This window comes from Thermobia domestica, chromosome 12, assembly GCF_964235325.1.
Source record: "Thermobia domestica chromosome 12, izTheDome1.hap1.1, whole genome shotgun sequence".
In the NCBI taxonomy this organism is placed as follows: Eukaryota; Metazoa; Arthropoda; class Insecta; order Zygentoma; family Lepismatidae; genus Thermobia; species Thermobia domestica.
Genome location: NC_137465.1, coordinates 206,733,393 through 206,754,587, shown reverse-complemented (window position 1 = coordinate 206,754,587; position 21,195 = coordinate 206,733,393). Strand labels below are relative to the sequence as shown.

Sequence of the window (21,195 nt, the reverse complement as noted above, 5' to 3'; positions counted from 1 at the left end):
ATTGCAGGATATATTTATTTTCAACATGAATTTAACAACTTCTGCGGCAATAAAACAACTGTAAATGCATACCTAAGAAATATTGGATTCACAGAATCTAGGAGTTGCTTTTTTTGTTTTCATCTCATAAATGTATATCTTTCGGTTTTTCGTCGTAAACTCGATTCATTTTTAAAGTGTTTCTTTTGTATTTCTCTGAAGGCTCATGTAACCAGCTGCAGACTCCTGATTGCCCGGTCTCTCAGTTGACATCGGATGTGACTGCGGCGTTGGATGCTACAACCATCACTCGTTACATTCACATTAAGCACGCTGATTCCCCAGTAAGAATCTTCAAAGAGACAACAGTATAAAAATGTGTCCATCCCAACAATTCATACGAATTCATATGTGCGTGTGGTTATGTGCCCTAATGGTGTCTAGTGTTTTCTTCATATATCTATATATATATATATTTGTGTATATGAGTGTGGATGTGTGTTTGCGTATTGTGAAAGTCATAATAATGTAGCATGTTTTTGTAACGTATAGATCTTTAAAAACTTTATTATGTATATATACGTATAAAAAAAATGCATACAACAAAAGCACAGTACTTATGACAGCTGATAATGGAATCTTTCTCCCCGAGAAGTCATTGGCTGCGAAAATTTACTTTTTATTTAGAAAAAAAAAAAAAATGAACGGACATGTAAGCATTGTTGGAAAAAAATACTGGATCTTCTCAGAAATATGCATTTCTGATAGATGATAATAGAGTCATCATTTTCAGATGACAGAATCTACATTGATTTTTTTTTCATGAACTTACATCATCGGTAGATAAATGTTAAGGTAATTCTTTCTTTTCGCAGAACCAGCCTTCTGGGAGCTTTACGAGTCGCCACAGAGGCATTTATTTTTTCACTAGATCTGTTTGTGAATCCTGATATGTTGTAGGGTTTTTAAATCTCGACGCCATAACCGTGTCTTTGCCATGGTTATCGTGTGTAACTTATTGCAATAGAAAGTCAGAGAAAACTTGCATATCAATGGCAGTAAAACATTTTGGTTTATTTTATTTTTTATTATTTATTTTTGATACTATTGGAGTGAATTTCAAGTATTTCCAAAAGGAAAGGATTTTTTAGTTGCAAATGATGCGAACTTCATGTGTATCTAAAGAAAGATTGAGGAAAAGAAGAAAGAAAAAAAAAAAACTTTGTCTTAGTTTTGAGTTATATTTTCCCAAATCGTTTTTTGTTATGATTCTTTAAATCTCGTACAGGCCACTGAATTCAAACTGTAACGTTAAAATAAATACACTTATTCTTTCCGTGATAAATCGAATACAACTTATTCGTCTTAGTGCGTGTAGGACTATGTTACAAACAGAGCCGTAGGTAGGGATTTCGGCGCCCGGGGCGGGGTAGAACTCGGTGCCCCTACACTCATCTCACCAAGCTTTTCCTTCTCTTTTTACGTATATGAGAGCAGCTTTTGTTGTTATGCTACAGTGAATTCATATCAAGCTGCTTGGACAGATAATTGCAACTGCCAGAAGCGATCATTACGTATTCTGTTCTCAAGTATTTTATTTTGAACTTTTTGTTAAACTTGACAAACTTCCTTTGGTTAGTATACAGATCTACTTGGAGAACAGTTATGGAAATTTACAAGGATTTGCAACGTATCATCTTAAGCTCCAATTCTACAACTGGTCCAAGTTCGAAAATGTTGATATTCTCCTTGTTACCTTTATTTTTAATATTCCCGCGCAAACACTAGCTTGCGTGTCTCTTCACCCCTTCTCATTTTCATACCTTCATTTCTCACCGTCGTGATAAATCCGACTGCGTAGAAAAGCGGGATTAACTAACCAAACTCATCACCATCAAAAGGCGGAACACGTATTTCAGACTTTGATCGTTTCTGATTTTAGAAACGTTTCTGCGTACACTATAAATCGTTGCTCGCCACCTTATATCACATTGTCATTAACAAATCATATATAATAACTTTTTTGTAATAAGTAAAAACTTGTAACCCTCATTGAAACGTTTGGGTTGCGAGCGGAGTGAGCAAGAAATTTTTACCAAATCTATTTCTTTGCAAATCGACAGCAATTAATAGGCCGCTAATACCTTTGCGGGACGCCGCGTCGTTTACTCTTTCCCAACACTTTTTCTTCCTTGTTGCTCGTTCGGCACCCTCTTGTTATAAGCACCTGGGGCAACGGCCCCGCTCGCCCTTCGTAGCTACGGCTCTAGTTACAAATACCATAATACTTGTCGCCAAAATATGTAGCAGTCTTGAATAAATTATAATATTTCCCAGTCTGTAAATACTTTTCAACGATTGAAGTTTTCGCTACTACTAACATATCATTCGTGGATTTTGTTCGCAATAACGAGAGCAGTTTGGCCAATATCTAACATTGTTACTTTCTGATTGAGGACGGCATTTCGGATAAACGTTGCTCTTACAGAACTAACGTACAGCTTGCTAATGAAAATATGTGGAATACCCTATGTTCGTTTTACAAACAACCTCTCAACGTTAGCTCTCTTTTTATGTAGTCTACAGGTCGCGATTTTAGGCTAAATACCATTCCCTAACATTGAGTCTACAGTTGTTTATTTGTTAAACAAATAAAGAAAGTTATCCAACCGACAATATTGATACGTCCGATCCAGCGATGAGGCAAATGCCCAATGATTATCCTACATTGACCTAACCTTTAATTAGTGCGAATGTTATGTTCTCAAGATGGTGTTAGTAGGCTCAAGTGCGTGTGTTGCCATGATACCTGACAAGGCGTGACATGGCTAAATCCTGTCCCAGATTGGACAATTTGGTTCGAAAGCTTGTCCGTAAATTGGACAACTTGGTCGGAAAACCTATCACTAGATTAGACAATATGGTGAAAACATTTACCCTCAAATTAGAAAACTTGATCCAAAAACATGTCCTCAGATTGGACAATTTGGTTCAAAAACCTATCCTCAGATTGTATAAGTTGGTCCAAAAACATATCCCCAGATTGGAGAATTTAATCCAAATATCTATCCCCAAATTGAACGAGTTGGTCCAGAAACAAATTCCTAAATTAAACAAGTTGGTCCAAAAACCTATCCTCAGATTGTATAAATTGGTCCAAAAACCTATCCCCAGATTGGAGAATTTGGTCCAACTTTAAATAGGAAATGTCAAGCATGTGTAAAGATGATTTGTCTGTGACCTGGATAGATCCTTTTTGAACTAACTGTTATCTATTTGAACTAGTCATAAATGGTTCTAAATACTATTATGTGAATATTGTGTCTTCAGACCGAATTATTAAAGTAGGTTGTGTCATTAATTTTACAATCCTTTTTCTTCCAAAATTTTCGTAGAAAGTACACGAAGAGTATCACCTACCATCGATGTATTAATTTATCAACAAGCATTGGAATTCCTTGAGTTTACAGTTTCTTCTTTTTCCAATGGTTATAGATATTTTGTTTCCGATATTGATTTGAAGAAAACTAATCCAGCCAATAGCATTTCAATTTTGTTTTATTCTTACACATTCTCAACTACTTTTTGTACAGGCGTTGCATTTCTAGGCTAGAGAAACGGGAGTGGCCGTTTTCTCGGTTAATATTGAATTTCATTTTTAGCGGATATCGTGAAGAGGAAATAAACGATGTAAAGTTCTAATTATTACTTTTAGAAAAGAACAATGTCTAATGTTACTTTGAAATCCACATCCAATTTTGTTTCTCTTACTTAGCTATTCTTTATTTCGTTCAGGAAGTTCAGAAAGGGCTTTCTCATTCAATTCAATTTCTCATACAAAGCTTCTCCGTGGCTAAGCGGTTAACGTACGCGCATTTGGCGTGGGAGACCCGGGTTCGATTTCCGGCGGGAGTTCATATGGTTTGGATTTCACATTAATCAGTAGGTCCACGTCTCATATAGCCTCGCTGCTGAAAGGGACGTTAAACTCAAAATCAACTCAACTCAACCTCTCATACATTAGATGTCATTTATATAGCAGTCAAAATTCAAAAGCAACATCAAGATAAATAGATTTCATAAAAATAAAATTGAAAATTTGTTTCTACAAATAGTTTTATTTCTTAATTTTCGTTTTGACTTATGTGTTTTAGATCTGACTTTTCTCTCTCTCTGTGAGCGATATTTAAGTATTATTTTTAAATGATTTTTTTTTTAAATATAAATATATATATATATTAATGTAAAGAAGACCACAGTCAGTCGTGTATTGAGTCTCAATGGTCAAATCATCTCGAACACAGAGTTCTAAATTTAAAAATAAACAGTTGCGGTTCCAAAACAGAGAACAACTCCATATGTGTTACGTTTAAAGAAGTCATTGGTAATTTGCCTTTGGTGTATGTGGATCCGATACCTTTATCAAATTATCATCTGATATCAAGAAACCTTTTTTTGCGTAATATATATATATTTTTAAATACTATAAACTATTTAAAGATTGTGTGCGTGTCTTTGTACAGGCAACAACAAAGGTTTTGTTCCCATTCTAATAATAACCTTTTAATTGTAGTCAAACTTCACAGTAAACATATTTTCCATTTTTTTCCCCTTTGTTGTACAATGAGTATAGTACCGAAAGCTGATTGTTAAATTTTTTATATTACTGAAATGAATAACCTAAATTTTCAAAGGAGAGATCATAATTTGGCAATGTGTCCATCTGTTTGAAAGTAATTGGTTCTGGTTCTGCGATTCTTTGAATAGTTTCTGTACTAGTTTCAAATGGGCCGCTGTTGCTCAGTGATATAGCGTTCACCTCTGGTGCGTAGGATCCCTGGTTCAATCACAGCTCGTGACCAATGAACTTTGTGGTGGACAAACATCTCGTGCGTGGGCTTTTATCAGGGTTCTTCCGTTTCCTCACACACTATTTATTCCTCCATTGCATTCATTTCTCATCATCACTGTCTCCTTTAGCCTAGCAGGCATAACCGTGGGATATAAAACTGAAAGATCGAATTTCTACTAGCTTCAATACGAGTTTCGGATACTCAGTTTTCTGAAGCTGGCCTTTATAAAGTATACTTTAAACTTTAATCACAGAGTGTTTGAGCATTCTTGTGTTAAGAAGTTTGGTTATTATTGCTTATTTAACGATCAAGAATTAGGATTTTTTTTTTTTTTTTTTTGTTTTCGAAAAAGGGACTATATTTTCAGATCTTTATTTTTAAAATTTCAGTTCTTTATGATTTGATTTAACACCAGAGACGTATAAATTAAACAACTCAGTGAGGCTAAAGATCTAATATTTTTATTTATTTATTTATTTATTAGTATTAACCTCATAATGAAACTGACGAAACGCTGGTCGTGGTCACCTATCGATAGCATTTTAGACTTCAAGAGTTTTATATCTCAATCAAGTAGCTCAAAACTCGCAAGGATATTTGGTTTGTATCCGGAGCATTGCACTTGCAGCAGGATTTGAACTTGCGAACGCTCTAATGTCAATGCAGTGGGAAGCAAGTGTAGAAAGAAATACAATTGTAGAAAACGAAACATATACTAGGTGCTTGTGAAGTCTCGAGGTATTTGATAGCATCATGGATTCTAAATAAGAATTGCATCAACCTGAAATAACTTGTAAAATATTTATTATTATTTTCGACGTACAAATTTCGAGTCATTCTTCTCAGTTGTGCTTTTAGGGGAACACGGTGGCTCAATGGCAGATGGCTTACCTCTGGTGTATGGAATCCCTAGTTCGATCCCCGACCAAGTAAGTTTGTTATTATAACAACGTGTCCGTCTTTTTTTCTTGGGTATTCCCACATTGCCATTCCACCAGTTCTCCCATTATCATTCACTTACGTAAATCATTCTCTCTCTTAGCCTGAAGGGCATAGACGTGGGACGTTAAATTGGAAGATTTCTTTTCAGTTGTGCTCTACTGATGCCCAAACACTTTTGCAGGAGTTTCTAGAATCCCAAAATCGCGTTATCTTCATTTGGAAAACCAAAAATAACTATACGAGTCTTTTCTTTAAGTTGCGTACATTGGAAGTTTTTTCAGAGTATACTTTTCGTTTGAATGTTCCGCAAATACACTCAGAAATCTATTGACCTTGTTGTTTAACAAACATGTCACCACCAAATTTGTTTCTCCTCTAATTGTTGGTTCAGATATCTCAACTGCAGAACAAAATGGGATGGGCTTGCCCGACTTGGGAAAGTACTTAAACACCATTATGTATGCGTCGTCTGTACTGGACCCCTTTATTTCTTGTAGCTCCTGTTTTTGACGTACTTTTTGAGATTCGAGATTACACCGTCCTCTTTGATCCAACCATTTCCATGTCTGTGACTACATGATACAGTCTCTTTGGCATTCTTAAAATTATTATTATTATTGCAAATAGTTTTGGACACTTCATGCTCTGCAACACGTTAAAGGGATAGAGAACGTGCGCCATCTTTCTTTCACAGCCAATTAACTTATGTGAGAAAGTATTCTTGCTTTTTCTTCGAAATGAACAGGATTTTAGTTATTTAATTTTACTGTGTAATTTTTCAGTCCTCTAGATGCACTTGCTTTGTAAAAATAAGTTTGTATTTTATATAAACAGAATATTATTTAAACTAGTTGTTCCTTCTAAGCCGTCGGCTCGCCTGCACGCTAGCGATCTCTTGGCATCTGCGACAGCAGGCGGAGTAAATAGCGACAATTGTTAGCGTACCCGACAGACTGAGACGTCCTCGTTTACAATGAAGGTTAATATCAAAATATTTTGCCTAGATATATATGTAACCCGTAACTCTGTAATGTATTGAGGGTTGCATATCAACATTACTCAGACAGAGATATTTTTGTATTATAAATAGGATTGGACTTGAGTAGCGCAGAATTTAATATCCACAAAGTAAATACCTGTAAAGAAGAAATCAATACAATCATACTATTAAAATCCCCTTCTCATTTCAAAGAGAAAATAAACATACTTTCTCATACAAGTTAATCAACATGCTTACACTCAGTAAACCGTACAACTCTCTCCCTGAACTGTCAACAACTGACATTTCTTCGTCAGACGTCCACTTTCCAAATTATTTTTGTTAATATAGTTTTCTACCTGGAATCCATGGCTAGATCTTCCGGGACTTTTTATAAGAGAAAGAAAAAAAAATGCACTTCAAAAAGACAAATACAAAATATTAAATATGAATATAGGTTGTATTTAAAGTAGTCCTCCCATCATTGAAAAGTTTTTTTTTCTTTTCTTTTTAAAAGAATACATAAACAAAATTTCTGTTGTTTATTGTACAATCGTATGTATTCATGTGTGTGTCTGTATGTGTACATTATACGGAGAAAGGGGTTGAAATTGAATGTTTGGATACATAAGAGAGAAACATGCACGGTATTGAGTTGCTAAATTTATGTATTCCTAATCGTTGGGAAAAAAAAAGTTATCCGGAAGTTGTATTAAAATACACAATTATTTGTCTACAATTTCCGAATTATTTATGGGGGAAAAATTAATAATAATAATAAAAAAAAAGATGTTAGGTAGCAAAATAACGTAACCAACAATCGAAACACTTCCAACACTTTGTACATAACTTGCATGTGTGGGTGTGTATGTGTGTGGGGTGTATAGGAATGGTTGGGCGGGGCAGCGATTCCACATAACAATAAACTACCCTTGTGCATTACAACTTGTGGACAGCAAGTAATCCAGTGTTTTAATTATATTATGTGTATGTGAGTTTAAAATGTGTGTGCGCTTGTTTATTTTGTGTATATGTGTATATGAATTTTGTTTTAAAATTAAGAAAAAAGTTAAAAAACACTCATATCAGTAATAGCCTATCCAAAGTCTGTTAGTTGAAAGACAGATATACAATTATGTACATATATTTTGTGTAAATATATATCTATATATACTGTATTATATATATATTGTATGTATTATATAAATTTATGTCGATATCTTGATTTTTGAAAAAAAGTGGCGTTGAATATAACGCCATTGTGATAGTTGTAGAAGTTTTTAAGATGGTGTCAGAATTAAGCGTCTGTCTGAAGCCGCTTTATTGGCTGTATTCCGTTCCTTACCTCAGTGAATCTCCTCATATATATATTGTGTAATACGTAGATATACATATAAATGTAATTATTGTACTATTGAAGTCATTCCTGTTCCATTTAAACAATTTGTAGATGTTTTATTATCTTGTTACGTACGTTTACAATTTAGTTTTTCTTCCTAAAACTCAGTCAAAATCAAAGGTTGTTGAGAATATTACCCTTTAAGATGCGTTTACGTAAAATGAGATCTGTGAGAGCGTTCTTTTTATTCTGGAGGTGGACAAATTTCAGTTAGCTTTTAAAACTGATGCTATAACTGACACTGAAGGCCGAAACATATTTTTTTTTTCTCAACAATTGAGCGCTTACCTCAACGTGCAAGAATCTCAAAATGAAATCTCATTTCATATCATGTAGTGTTAGACTAACACAATAAATACCCATGGAAATTTCGGAGCTGTTATCAAGTAGCTCATCAGTTATCAAGTAGCTTAAAATGCACATTTTTGCTGTGCGTGTAACGCAGTGGAGGCAAATATGATTTGAGTCCATTTTAAACTGTAAACTTGAGTTTAAACAAGCAAATCCACTAGTTAAAAGTTATTTTAACTTCCTCTCCTTTAATCTACAAAGACATACACTACCACTCAAAAGTTTTTGAACAGCTCGGATTTTTGTAAGCATCTATTCTGATCCTATTATTTTGGCACGAGAACTTTATCGCCCTGCATCAGATGTACTCTTGCCTAGAGCATAGAATTTGACGACAGTTGAATCGAGGTCTGAGAGATACTGCAAATGATATGTCAAAAAATTCTTAAAACTGAGGCCAAAAAGGATATTTCACATAGATATTACATAGAATAAACAAAACTGTGTTAGAAGAGGCAACTTATTAATTTTGTTGAACGGTGTAAATACAGTAACAGAAATTTTAAAGAAAAATCAGTTTTCTAAATTTTTGCAGTTCTCTGTACCTTATAGATATGCTGGCTTTAAAAAAGTTTAAAAAAAGCCATTCTTTGAAAAAGTTTACGACGGTCAATATACATCCTTCTGTGCTCAATTGCCGCTCAGTGGAAATGTATATGTAATGCTCCTCGTTACTGTTTCAACGAGCAACAATGGAGCATCCGAAATCATCGTAAACAATTTTCAAAGTATGGTATTTTTGGCGATTTAAACGTTGGCATATCAACAAGCTATGAAGAACTGTAAAATTTGGAAAACTACTTTCTCTTTCAAATTTTTGTCTCTGCATTGACACTTTCCAAACAAAACTAATATCTTGCCTCACCTTGCACACTTCTGTTTATACTATGGAATATATATATATATCAAATTGTCTTTTTTGTTTTCAATTTTAAGAATTATAATTGACATATCATCTTCCGTTGTATCTCTCAGACCTCGATTCAACTGTCGTCAAATTTGATGCTTTAGGCAGGAGTACCCCTGATGCAGGGCGGTAAAGTTCTTGTGCCAAAATAATAGAATCACAGTAAATGCTTACAAAAATCCGAAGTGTTGGAAAACTTTCGAGTGGTAGTGTACATATTATTAAGTGAATAAATGTCTGAACATGTATCATCTATTTTTATGGAAAAAAAAAAGTGGTACGTATTATACTATGAATCACTGTCGGGTTTTATTTTGGAAAATATTTCTGTAGCAGAAAGGATTATCATAAGTAAACGCATCCTAAGTGTAAATAAAATATTTGGAAGTCGTTATCATAATTAATATTCAGTTTATTGTAACTACTTCTCAACTTTCTATTTTTGCCTATAGTGAAAACAGTGCATTAAGATGGGTTAGTGCGAAACGGACTCTTTGATTTTGCTGAAAGTATATTCAACTAAAAACACAAGCAAAGTTATAAAGTTTTCAGTAAAAGTGCTTGAAAGGTTTTCTTGTGTTGTTATGTGCTGCTCTTTGCATTCTGTTAACTAATACGCAACTAGTATTTTAATTAGCAAAATTATGATAACAATAATCTGTACTCTTATATAAAAGACACTTGAACAAATTAAAAGAAACATCTTATGCAAATAGTAAATCACATAAATGTTATTTCTCTTTGTAAGTGCTTTAGTAATTCAGTGTCAATAGAAAAAGACAGAAACAAAGTAAAGAATACTACCAGGTATACAGTATTTTTAAGAATTAACAAAATGAAAGCTTTACGTGGAATAAAATAAAGCATTAAAAAAAGTACATATATTAATATTTATTAAATGTTTTAACAACTAAAATCTTGACTTTTTCTTCTTTTGGTATTTGTTATGTGCATTGATTAACAGCATAGATATGGCAAGAACAGATACTCCATAGCGTCAGTCAGTAAATACACTATGAAGTTTTTCATCCCAAAACAGTGGTACAGTAAGTATACCCAATGTTGGTTTTTTCATGAAGCAATTGGGCACAGGTCTATCATACTGATTTTCTTGTTCATTGCGAATTGTCTGAATCAGAAATAATAGAAAATACGATCTTTATAGAGTTTTTTTTTTTAATTGAGATTTTCATATTCTATAATCGGATTTTGTAGATTGAACGATTTTTCCACCAAGTCATTGTACATCGAATGGACAGAGGTTCAAAAGTAGCTTTCCTAGTATGTAAGGACCGTAAAAAATGTCGAAATCTCGATGTGGAATTGGTTTGTTTATCAAAGTTCCAAATACAGCCGGAATAGCATTTTACCGTATAAACATTAACATGGAAAGTGAGAGGGTACTTTTGCAAGAAAACCTAGCACACACTATTCATTTTTGGTCGTTAGAAGACGACTTACACTCTTAGAAACCTATCCGTTAATTCAGATTCTCAAATATGTGTGGTATTTGTAATTAAGAGCCTGACATACTGAAAATAATACAAACATGACCATTTTTTCTTTTGCTTGTTTTTTTATAAGTGAAAGGAGATAATGAAATGCAACTTACCATAATCACAAATAATGTTATTCTACAACTGAAAAATATTATCCTGAAGAATTTTCAGTGTTGCCATCCATAGAAATTACAGTGTTGCCGGAATAACATCTCCCCAAAAATCTAAGTTAAGGCATTAAAAATATTCCCCAAAATTTTAAATAATAGTTGTATTTAGTTTGTAATAGGCAAAACAGTTTTTAACATACAGATATTAAAATTAAATATTAATGTTATTTAAAAAGTAGTTCACAAGACTCCAAAACAATATGATACGTAATCAAATGCAGTTGGCTTCGTTCCTCTAGTCGTTGCCCTAACAGATTTTGGGGGAAATGTTATTCCGGCAATATTGAAGATTCTTCAGGTTCATACTTTCTGTTGTAGAATAACATCTATGATTGTAGTAAGTTGCATTTCATTATCTCTTTTCACTTATGAAAAACAAGCAAAAGAAAAATGATAAATTTTGTATAATTTTTAGTATGTCACGTTCTTAAAGTTGAAATGTAAAGATGCCACAATAGAAATTAGCCTATTAGTTTATATGTTTATATGTAAATGAAGACTGATTTCATAGTTGTCTTGACAGAAAGAAACAACAAATATATATATATCTTCGTTGATACAGAAATATGTTGTATGTCAAATTTTCAGGAGGAGAAAAGATGTTGCCGCAACCGAATCCGAATTCCTTGGTATTGGCTGTGTTCTAGCCTGGGAATAACTATCCTGCTATTAGTACGATGTCTTCAGGAAGCAGTTGCCGGCTATTTCCATTAGAAAATGATGAAAATCTGGATATAACTGTTTTTGGACATGCGACATATTCCAGTGTCAACGACGATATACAGGGTGTTTCAAAATACCGACAGCGTTTGGGAGGTGATTCCTGACACCAAGCTAAGACAAAAAGTATAGACTAACCTGGGTGCAGAAATTCTTTATTTCGGAGTTATAGGCTGCCAAAAACATGAAAAAATGAACTTTAAAGATCCATAGCTCCAATACTATGGGACTTACCGGAGTCCGGTCAAGACTTCACATAAGAATTAATATGTGCTCTATCTAAAAATACATGTTTCAGAATCCTGCGATACTCACACAATATTTTTTATAGAGGGAGTTTGGCTACGAGCATATAATTTGTACTCACCCACTACCTCTATAAAAAATTGTTTTGGAAGTACCGCAGGATTCTGAAACATGGATATTTGGATAGGGAACATACTAGTTAGTAAGTGAAGTCTTCACCCGACTACGGTAGGCCCCATAGTATTGGAGCTATGGACCTTTAAAGTTCATTTTTTCATGTTGTCGACAGCCTATAACTCCGAAGGGAAGCATTTATGCACTCAGGTTGGTCTATACATTTTGTCTTATCTTGGTGTCAGGAATCACCTCCCAAACGTTGTTATTGTTGTTTTGCAACACCCTGTATATTTTCTAATGTAAATCAGTGACTTAATTTCCAACACTGTCCTAACTCATCATCCTTTATTATTATTATTTCATTTACGAAAACATGAATAACTACTGATGTATTTTGGAAAGCATACGCCTAAGTAACATACTAACAAAATAGTACGTATAATTGTTAACAGAAGTTTTTTAGACCACATAGATAGATTGTGGTATAATGAGGGTTATAGGAAAGGTACTATTACGTATTACTTCATATCACTATGGAAGTATTAAAACATCTATTTTGGAAAAAATGTTTTCTCGTGTTTCCTTTACAATAACTCGAGGGGCCTGGTAATTATGGAGAGAAATTGTGACATCATTTCAACATTATGTTCAACATACACAATTTCTTTGACGATTTTAACTTCTACTTTTAAATCTTCCATTTAATCAGTATGAAATTTTCATTTCAGCGTCTCATGTTGTGGGAATTTTGTAGCATCTAGTTTAGTGGCCATGACAGAACGTAACAATACAAGGTTTTTTTTTTTTTATTATTACATCCGTTTTTTGGAGCTAGAAAAATTGCAATAAAACACTACTGCAGGAATTTCTACGAATTACACTATGTAGTGGTAAATGGTACTCGAGTTTTCTCATAGTTTCTTTGACTATTTCGCACCTGTTCATCATTTTATAGGGAGAATTATTGCAATGGCAAACGATGAATTCATTATTCATTCTATTGATTACGAAGCAACTATCATAAATCATAACAGCACAAAACATGAAGCTGTAGTACTGATTTCTTTCATAAATGCAGAGTAATTTTAAGCAAAGGGACTAAGTAAAGATTCAGATGGAATTGTGTATATCAAAGAATTGCATTTAATGATAGCGCGTAATATTGTCCAATATATGCTATTATTACATTTGCTTGGCCTAAGGTCGGGGCCTAAAATGATTTGCCTTAAGACTTTCAAAAACATAGCCAATACAATCTACTGCATTCAGTTTTTTTAAAAATATTTTATTTATTTTTTTATGGTGCGTGTTGAATCCAAAACAAACATTAGTTTGGCTAACTTCGTGCTTGAGCCAAGCATTCTTCAAATAAAATCAAAACCATGCTAGGAATTACCAACGATAATTGTCAAATCGACTCCCGGTATCCATCAGCAATCACGCCAACCAAGATAATATTATAAAATATTAAGATAGCACAATAATTAATAGAATTCACTGATTGCTTCGTTAGCTATCTTTAGGGCTCATTCCCGATGGAATGAGCGGTTTAATCTTAATTTGAATTTCTGTCAGTTCCTGAGAGTTTGGATACAGCTGAAAGTGTTAAAATAATGAGAGAGCAGAAGCTTAAACTTGAAGAATATATGCTAAATTGACATTGGTTTCTGTTGCTCTTTATGCTAGTAATGTTGGCAACCCTGTTTTCAGTATAAGCTGTCCGTTAAAACATCAGAAACACAGAGAAATTGAAACAGATTATAGTCGATAGGGTACAGCCGTTTGATATAGAACAAGCCAACCGGGATAAAACAGTAAATTTCAAAATTTATGAAGGACATGCAATTTGGAGATACTTTTTTCAAGAATTTATGAGAATACTTTGTGTTCTGGTACATCTTAAAATTTATAGATAGGGAAAGTCGATATAGGTTTAAGTATCATTGTGAATGAGATCAACTTCGCCCAATATCGAAATACTTAGATTCCAGAAAGCTTATTATTATTACTGTTATTATTTATTTGAAGTACGCGACCAGTTGCTTACCTTATTAATACTTGAGTTAAGAGCTGCTAGCGGGATGAATTAAGTCGAAAACTCATGTTGCTGGAAAAGAAGGCCTGATCAGAAAGAGAAGAGAAGAATATATCCGGTAATATTTTCAGACCTCGATATGGTTAAAATGACGAGAGAGCAGAATAATAATAATAATAGTGAAGAAATATGTATTGTCTCTTCAAGTTGACGTGGCACCCGTCATAAAGGAAATTTGAAGTAAAAATGGAAGAGAGCAAAGTAGAAAATAAAGAAAAAAAATGCGAAATGACGATTATGTACATGAGTTATTATTTTTAACCGAAAAAGGGAAACTAACTAATGCAACTTGAAATTTGACACTATTAAGTTAAAACAAGAAGACTATCGTTAAGCTAATCATTTGTAGCACAGCATATATTAAATTATGATGGATGTCGTATTCGATGTATAATTACAAAATCAGGATTTCCCGAAGTGGCAAGAGACGATCCTCGTGTGCTTCTAAGTGAATCAGATCTAATGTCAGACTCTTATGTTAACCTTTAAGCGCCGTGTGCCTATATCTTAAGCACACTTGGTCCTACTGGGAGCCGTATGCATATACTTTATGCATATGTTATAGCAGCACGAACAAGAGATGGTCTCTGAAGTTTCTTACTAGTTGCGGAGGGAAAATGCAGCCCCTACTTTGGTGCTAGTATTATCAACCACGGTCACTCTGTCTTACACAATTAAATTGCCACTATAGATGCACTGAAAAAAGCCTTGACACATGAGTAGTAGCAACGTCAATGCATGCTGTCAGAGACCTTCTCTTTCTGACTCCTCTATAGTTAGTATTCTTCGTGAGGTCAGTGCGCGCTGTTAGCCCCCCAGTAGAAAATCTGATTTTGAGACTTGTTCCGCAAAATGCAGTTTATCCATTTTTTTTTTTTTTTTTTAAGAATGTTTACTTATTGTCATTTTTAACCGAGTCTAAATTTTAGATCGAGAAAAGTCATTTCTATACAGTAAATTAAATATATAGTGAAATAAAGTTTTGTTTTTAATCTTATTATTATTTATTAATTTAGAGACTTTCCCAGTGAAGTTTTGCTACAAAATTTCTCAGAGGTTACTTTTTTTTTTTTTAACATCTAAGTTGTGTATATAGTTTTGATCTAGGAGACTCTACAAATATAGATAAAAGCCAAAAGTACATCATGAAACACTTCTCTGAATATAATTAATAAATTATTATTTGTTGCCATGTCAATTAAGGGCATTATACTAAAACGCATTATATTTGCAACAGCAAATAGAATGTGGAATATTTCCAAGGAGTAATTTTGGAATGTACCTTAATAAAAGAGTAGCATTCTTTACAACTGGGGGCATTAATTTTTCTATATATTTGTTGTGATTAATATCTATGCAGTATAATTGCAATTTCTTCCCTTAGCAAGATGAAAACCTGAAAACGATCAGGCTGGCTAGTAAATTAAAAACGCTTCAGATATCCAATAGATTTTCTTCGAAATTTTCATTTGTTTTTGGTTTCTTATCGAATTCACCATTTAAACTGTTTCGGAAAAACGAAATACAAATAGATGAACGTTATTTCTGCTATCCAAATGAAGATTTATATAGGTTTATCGAACACTCTTGTGCGAATACCTAGCAATGTATTGTCCGTTTCAAAACATAACAACAACCCAACCTTTGTTAGGACGGTGGTTGCTGGATGTTGCCAGATTTCTGATGTCATTACGTAGAAGAAGAAACAAGACAAAAAAGACAGGAAAACAAATGAGAATTAAAGACATAATGTTATTACTTTTTGTGATAAATTAAAAATCTGGAGAAAAGGGAACGTTTGGAAACTTCTGTTTCTCTTTCTAACCAAAGATAGCCTATTGTTTCTTAGATTTATGGCCTGTTCACAAGGGACAGGGCCGTGTGGGTGTTCCGTGCAATTCCAAGAACTGGGGTTCTCTTGTTCTAAAACCATCTATAGATCTAGTGTGTTTTGTCTCTGCAATACATTTACGGTGATGCGTTGTCTCTTAAAATCATGTTGTGTACCTACGAAAATATTAGGCATTATGAGGCAATGATCATTAGTAGGAAATACTTTTACGTGGTGCAGGAGCAATTCATTAGGACTGCTTGAATTTGTTACTCGGTAGTTTGGCATTGGAAACGTAATGCCGTAATCAAATATTTCTTGTTTCGGGAATGAACTCGTCTTTCAACAGACCCTTGAGACATCTCACCGGGAGTACCAATTCGTCGGAGGACCGTTGTAGTTAATATAGGAAAAGGACGAAATGAATTTATCCGGTAGCTGTAACATAAAAAACTATTCAGTTATATTAAATTATGAATAGTGTGTCCTAATAATTGAGTTTTATGATTCTAATATTTCTGTATTGTATACGTGTAATATTTCTAAATAGTTTTCATATTATTGAACTGTTTTTTTTTTTTTTTTTTTCCATTGCAATTAAGAGGCGTAATTGTTAATATGCTTGTTAAGTTCTTTAACTGACTTCTAGTAAAGGCATTAACAGAAATATCTCGAAGAGAAAGTATAACTAAGCCAAGTGCAATACTGTATGTCAACTAGTATAAGAATGTTTAGTTCAAATTAAATATACCAGTTTATTATCGAAATGGTGCTAAAGTAATTTTGTGTAGATTTTTATTACCTGTAACAAACAGTGTACAGTGAAGCAAATAGTTTCAATAATCAATTGAATAGGTATTGAATTTGTATAAGTTGTTTTAAAAGATGTGTTTAAACTAAATGGAATTAAAATTGTGTATATACTAATTGTCTTTAATTATTAGAACATTTTTAAATCTTCGTTTTGTATTTAAAAGCAAAATTTAAGTACTGTATATAATGCAAAATGCATAAGAAAGCCGGTGTGAGTACTTTCCTCAACGTAATGTGCTTGAATATTTAGATATTTTTTCTTATTGTATACGCTAATTTGTATACGTTTCATGTTTATGTACAAATCGTGTTTTCGTACACCTGTATTATGATTAAAGCCCAGTGATACGTGTTATCCATCTTCATAAATGGTAATTCTATTTTATAAGTAAGACATTATGTGTAGCATTATTGAAATAAATAATATAGTTTGATAAGAAAAGATCAGGTTTTTCGAATATTTAATGTCAAACTCCAATACGTGTGAGACAATATTAATCGCATATGTACTACAATTTGGTTCGTCGTAGATGTCACCTGATAAGCCTGACTGGTGTCTATTAAGAGTACTGTGTTTACACTATCGTCATTCGTACGTAAAAGTAATGCATATTACAATTGTTAGGTATACATTACCAATTCTCAATAGGCAAAACGTTAAGCTTGCTATAATATGTATTTTCAGTAATCCGTATGAGGAGTATTAGTAGAATCTATTACCTGTCTTTTTCGACAAAGTTTACGAAAAAGCTATTTGGAATTATAATCATACCTTTTTGTGACAAAGCTTAACAATGGTAACCATTAGGTTTTTATAAATATGTTCAGATAAAACCATCATAATGCCCTCGTCTGCCAAATTCTTTGATTCGCGTAATAAAAATGATCTATAAGATTTAATCTGTAAATAACTATATCTGTTTGTGTAGTACTTAACTGTGAATTTAAAAATTATGGATACTTTATTATATAAAAGACATAGAGCCCAGTAAACAACACACAAGTTGGGGTAAGTTACGCATTTGTTTGTTATTTACATATTTTGTAATGAACTGAAACCATTTTTGTTAATAGTATTTCGGTTTCCAAGCTCATCAATTGTATTTCAATTTTGAATTCTCTTCATGAATTGTTTTGAAAAGAATATCAACTCAACTTTTAACATTTGCATCACTTTGCTTTCTGCGAAATTCAAAAAAACTAAAAAGACAGTTATATTATTATTGAGTATACTGTTAGTAAGAAATTGTTGGAAACTTTGTGGTTATATGCTAATTTTTAATGTTCAAAATTTTATATTATGACCTTCAATATTTTCAAATTATTTACAAAAAATATACGTAAGAAATTTCGTTTATATCCAACTCATACTTAACGATGTGGAGACTGGTGAAAATTAGTACTATACCAATAGGAAATTTATTCGATGTTGATTATAACTGTGAATGTGTTTATAATCGTCTCAATATCGTGTTGTGATGGTTGTATAAGATAAAATGGTGCTTCAGTATAAGAACTTTACGTTCTAAAATGTAATGTACGTTTAAAAAAAAGTAAAAATTATTGTCTTTTGGTTGTATCATGTCTGTTTTTATTATTCTTTTATTATTAGTGTAACGTTAACGAATTTTATGCGAGCTTTTGTTTATGTTTCTGTATTCTGTAAAGTTTGTGTTTGAGACCTAATTCGTGCTTTATTTGTACGAGAGCATGATTCGTAATATTTACGGTATCTTCACAGCTGTATATATTGTAACGTGGTTTGTAGTGAAACAAAATCCCTATTAGGCTTTCCGACACAAAATACACGCAGACCAATGGACATTTATTCCTTATATTGAGCGCATTAATGCAAGCGTGGTGTAAACCCAGTGCTATAAATAACACGAGAGACATCATCAATAATAATACAGCCCCCTCCCCCACACACAAATAAATAAATAAATAAATAAGTAAATAAATAAATAAAATAAAAGTTCTGTGCCCCGGAGCCAGAGTATGGATTCGATGTATTGTGTTACACCGAATCCAAATTTTGGAAACGCAGGAAGATCAATCATGTCAATTTTTGTTTGTTTGTTTGTTTGTTATGGGCGAAGCATTTGAGCTATTTTGGATAGGAAGGATACACGTAACTCAGCTATACAAAATAAATAAATAAATAAAGTAATTAATAAAATAAAATTTAAAAAAAAAATCAAAAGTTCTGTTGAGCGGACCCAGGACAGTCAATCGTCCTGGGTTTTCGAAATTCTGTGTAACAAAATTCACCGAATCCATAATCTGGGGTTGGATGCACAGAACTTCTATTTTTGTGTGTAGCTGTGTAATAAAAATAAAAGACAGCTGTTGCTGGTTTTGCAAATAAGTTTTTTTTTAATTAAATGGGAAACTACAATTTCCACTCACATGGGAATAAAACAACTGGGAAATGGAAATCTAGAACATAATGTATAACGTTGGGAGAGTTCAGCGAGCTGTATACAAAATGGAAAGTAATTTGTTCAGAGTGAATTTGGATTGTGAGAAAAGAAATCAAAATGTATACACGTGAAAACGTTTGCTGTACTGGCTGTGTGGCCGAGCGGTGAAGGCAGTTAATACGGCATAACCGTGGGACGTAAAACTCAAAAATTTCATTTCATTTCATAAAGCCAAATATACATACATGCACACTTTATATTAGTATTTATAGTTAAGTTTACTGGCTCTGCGCAATTTTCACATTTTCCCCCTATTTTCACGAATATACAAAGACTGTGAGGAATATCGTAACTTTAGCAAGAAAGCTGTGTAGCATTTACAAAATTCAATTAAAATAAAGGATCCATTAAGAGGTCCAAGTTTGGAAATGGATAGATGAAGTTTATAACGTCAAAATTGTCCACACTCAAATATCTACACTATATCTGGAAAACATTGAAAGCAGTACTAGTTTATCGAACTTACACTAAAAATACAAATCGCTGAGCAAAGCGACGTTTCTTTATAAAATAATAATGTGTGACAGTTTCATTGACAATCAGGGCCGTGCCGTAGAAAATCAGCGCCCGGGGCGAGAGTATACGACGGCGCCCCCATACATATATTCCAAACAATTTTTCGTATCTTTTTTCCTTTTTCCTCCCGAATTTTTCGCCCCTCTTACTTCGGCGCCCGGGGCCGTCGCCCCGCTCATACCCCCACGGCACGGCCCTGGTGACAATGTCTGATGAAGCCAATATGTTCAGTTAGTTGGCGAAACTGTCACACTTTTATTATTTTATAGATAAATGTTCCTTTGCTCAGCGATTTGTATTTTTAGTGTAAGTTATTCAATATAGCAAAGTTATGGATCAGTTACTTTATCGATAGTATTTTATAATTATTAAATAGCGTACTCCAAAATTAACTGAAATTTTTATCAAAAAAAAAAAAAATCAGAAAAGAGCGGAGAGATAATGGAGAGCTCTAAGGAATTAGTCCTTGGTCAGAAGTGGTTTAGTGTGGTGGGGAACGGCCTGTGCTCTGTGAAGGTTTATCGTACAACCGCCAACTGCACTGGAATCAAGCCCCGTCATAGTTCGAAGACTATGTCCTTCATAACCTTGGTGTGGCACAATAGGTAAAACCTAGAACTCTCAGAAATGCTATATGCGTTAAACTACAATTTTCAATATCTTATTAATAGAAATCGGATGTTTAGGCATTAAAAACCCTGGAAAATAGGCACTTAAAATTTAAAAAATAGGCACTAAAATATAACTCGAAATAATAATCAATATAATTAAAAAATAAATTCAAGTCATATATAATGTTCAAAGAATATAGAAACATATCTATTTGTTAATATCTTCTTTTACACTCTATATATAAAAACGAAGCTTCCATATATATTTGGTAAATACATTCTGTACAGCACATATCACTACACATAACAGTCCAAATTTTACAGTACTTTATCAGTACACACACCAATCCAAAGTTGTACAGCACTTTATCAATACACATAAAGCAGTTCAAAATATTACGACATCTTATCAGTACAAACAGCACTTACATTTCTCGGCTGAGGCATAATTCTTTCTTGAAATACTAAATTATATATGTTTTCCCAAATAGTCTTATTTTGAAGGGAGGCAACATTAGGCAATAAAGCAATTATTTTGGCAGGAAATGGGCGAAATAGGCAAAATGAAATTGGATTAAATTGAAACTTCAACCCCCATATAAACTTTAAAACATTTTTTTTTAATCATATCTTTAATACTAAAAAAAAAAAAAAAGGCATTTTGCCTAACATCCGGTCTCTTAC

At 33.2% G+C, this 21,195-nt stretch overlaps 1 protein-coding gene across 2 annotated transcripts in view; it reads left to right on the top strand.

Moving 5' to 3' along the window:
* The window catches only part of 5PtaseI (inositol polyphosphate-5-phosphatase A), a 98,494-nt gene extending 77,832 nt beyond the window's left edge, over positions 1-20,662 (top strand). The window contains exon 15 of one of the 2 annotated variants that reach the window (XM_081734646.1): positions 202-20,662. In XM_081734646.1, the coding sequence (XP_081590772.1) occupies positions 202-353 (152 nt within the window). In that variant the 3' untranslated portion in view covers positions 354-20,662. The remainder of the gene's footprint in view (positions 1-201) is intronic. The other variant, XM_081734645.1, reaches the window with a different exon arrangement.
* The last annotated feature ends 533 nt before the right edge of the window (positions 20,663-21,195 follow it).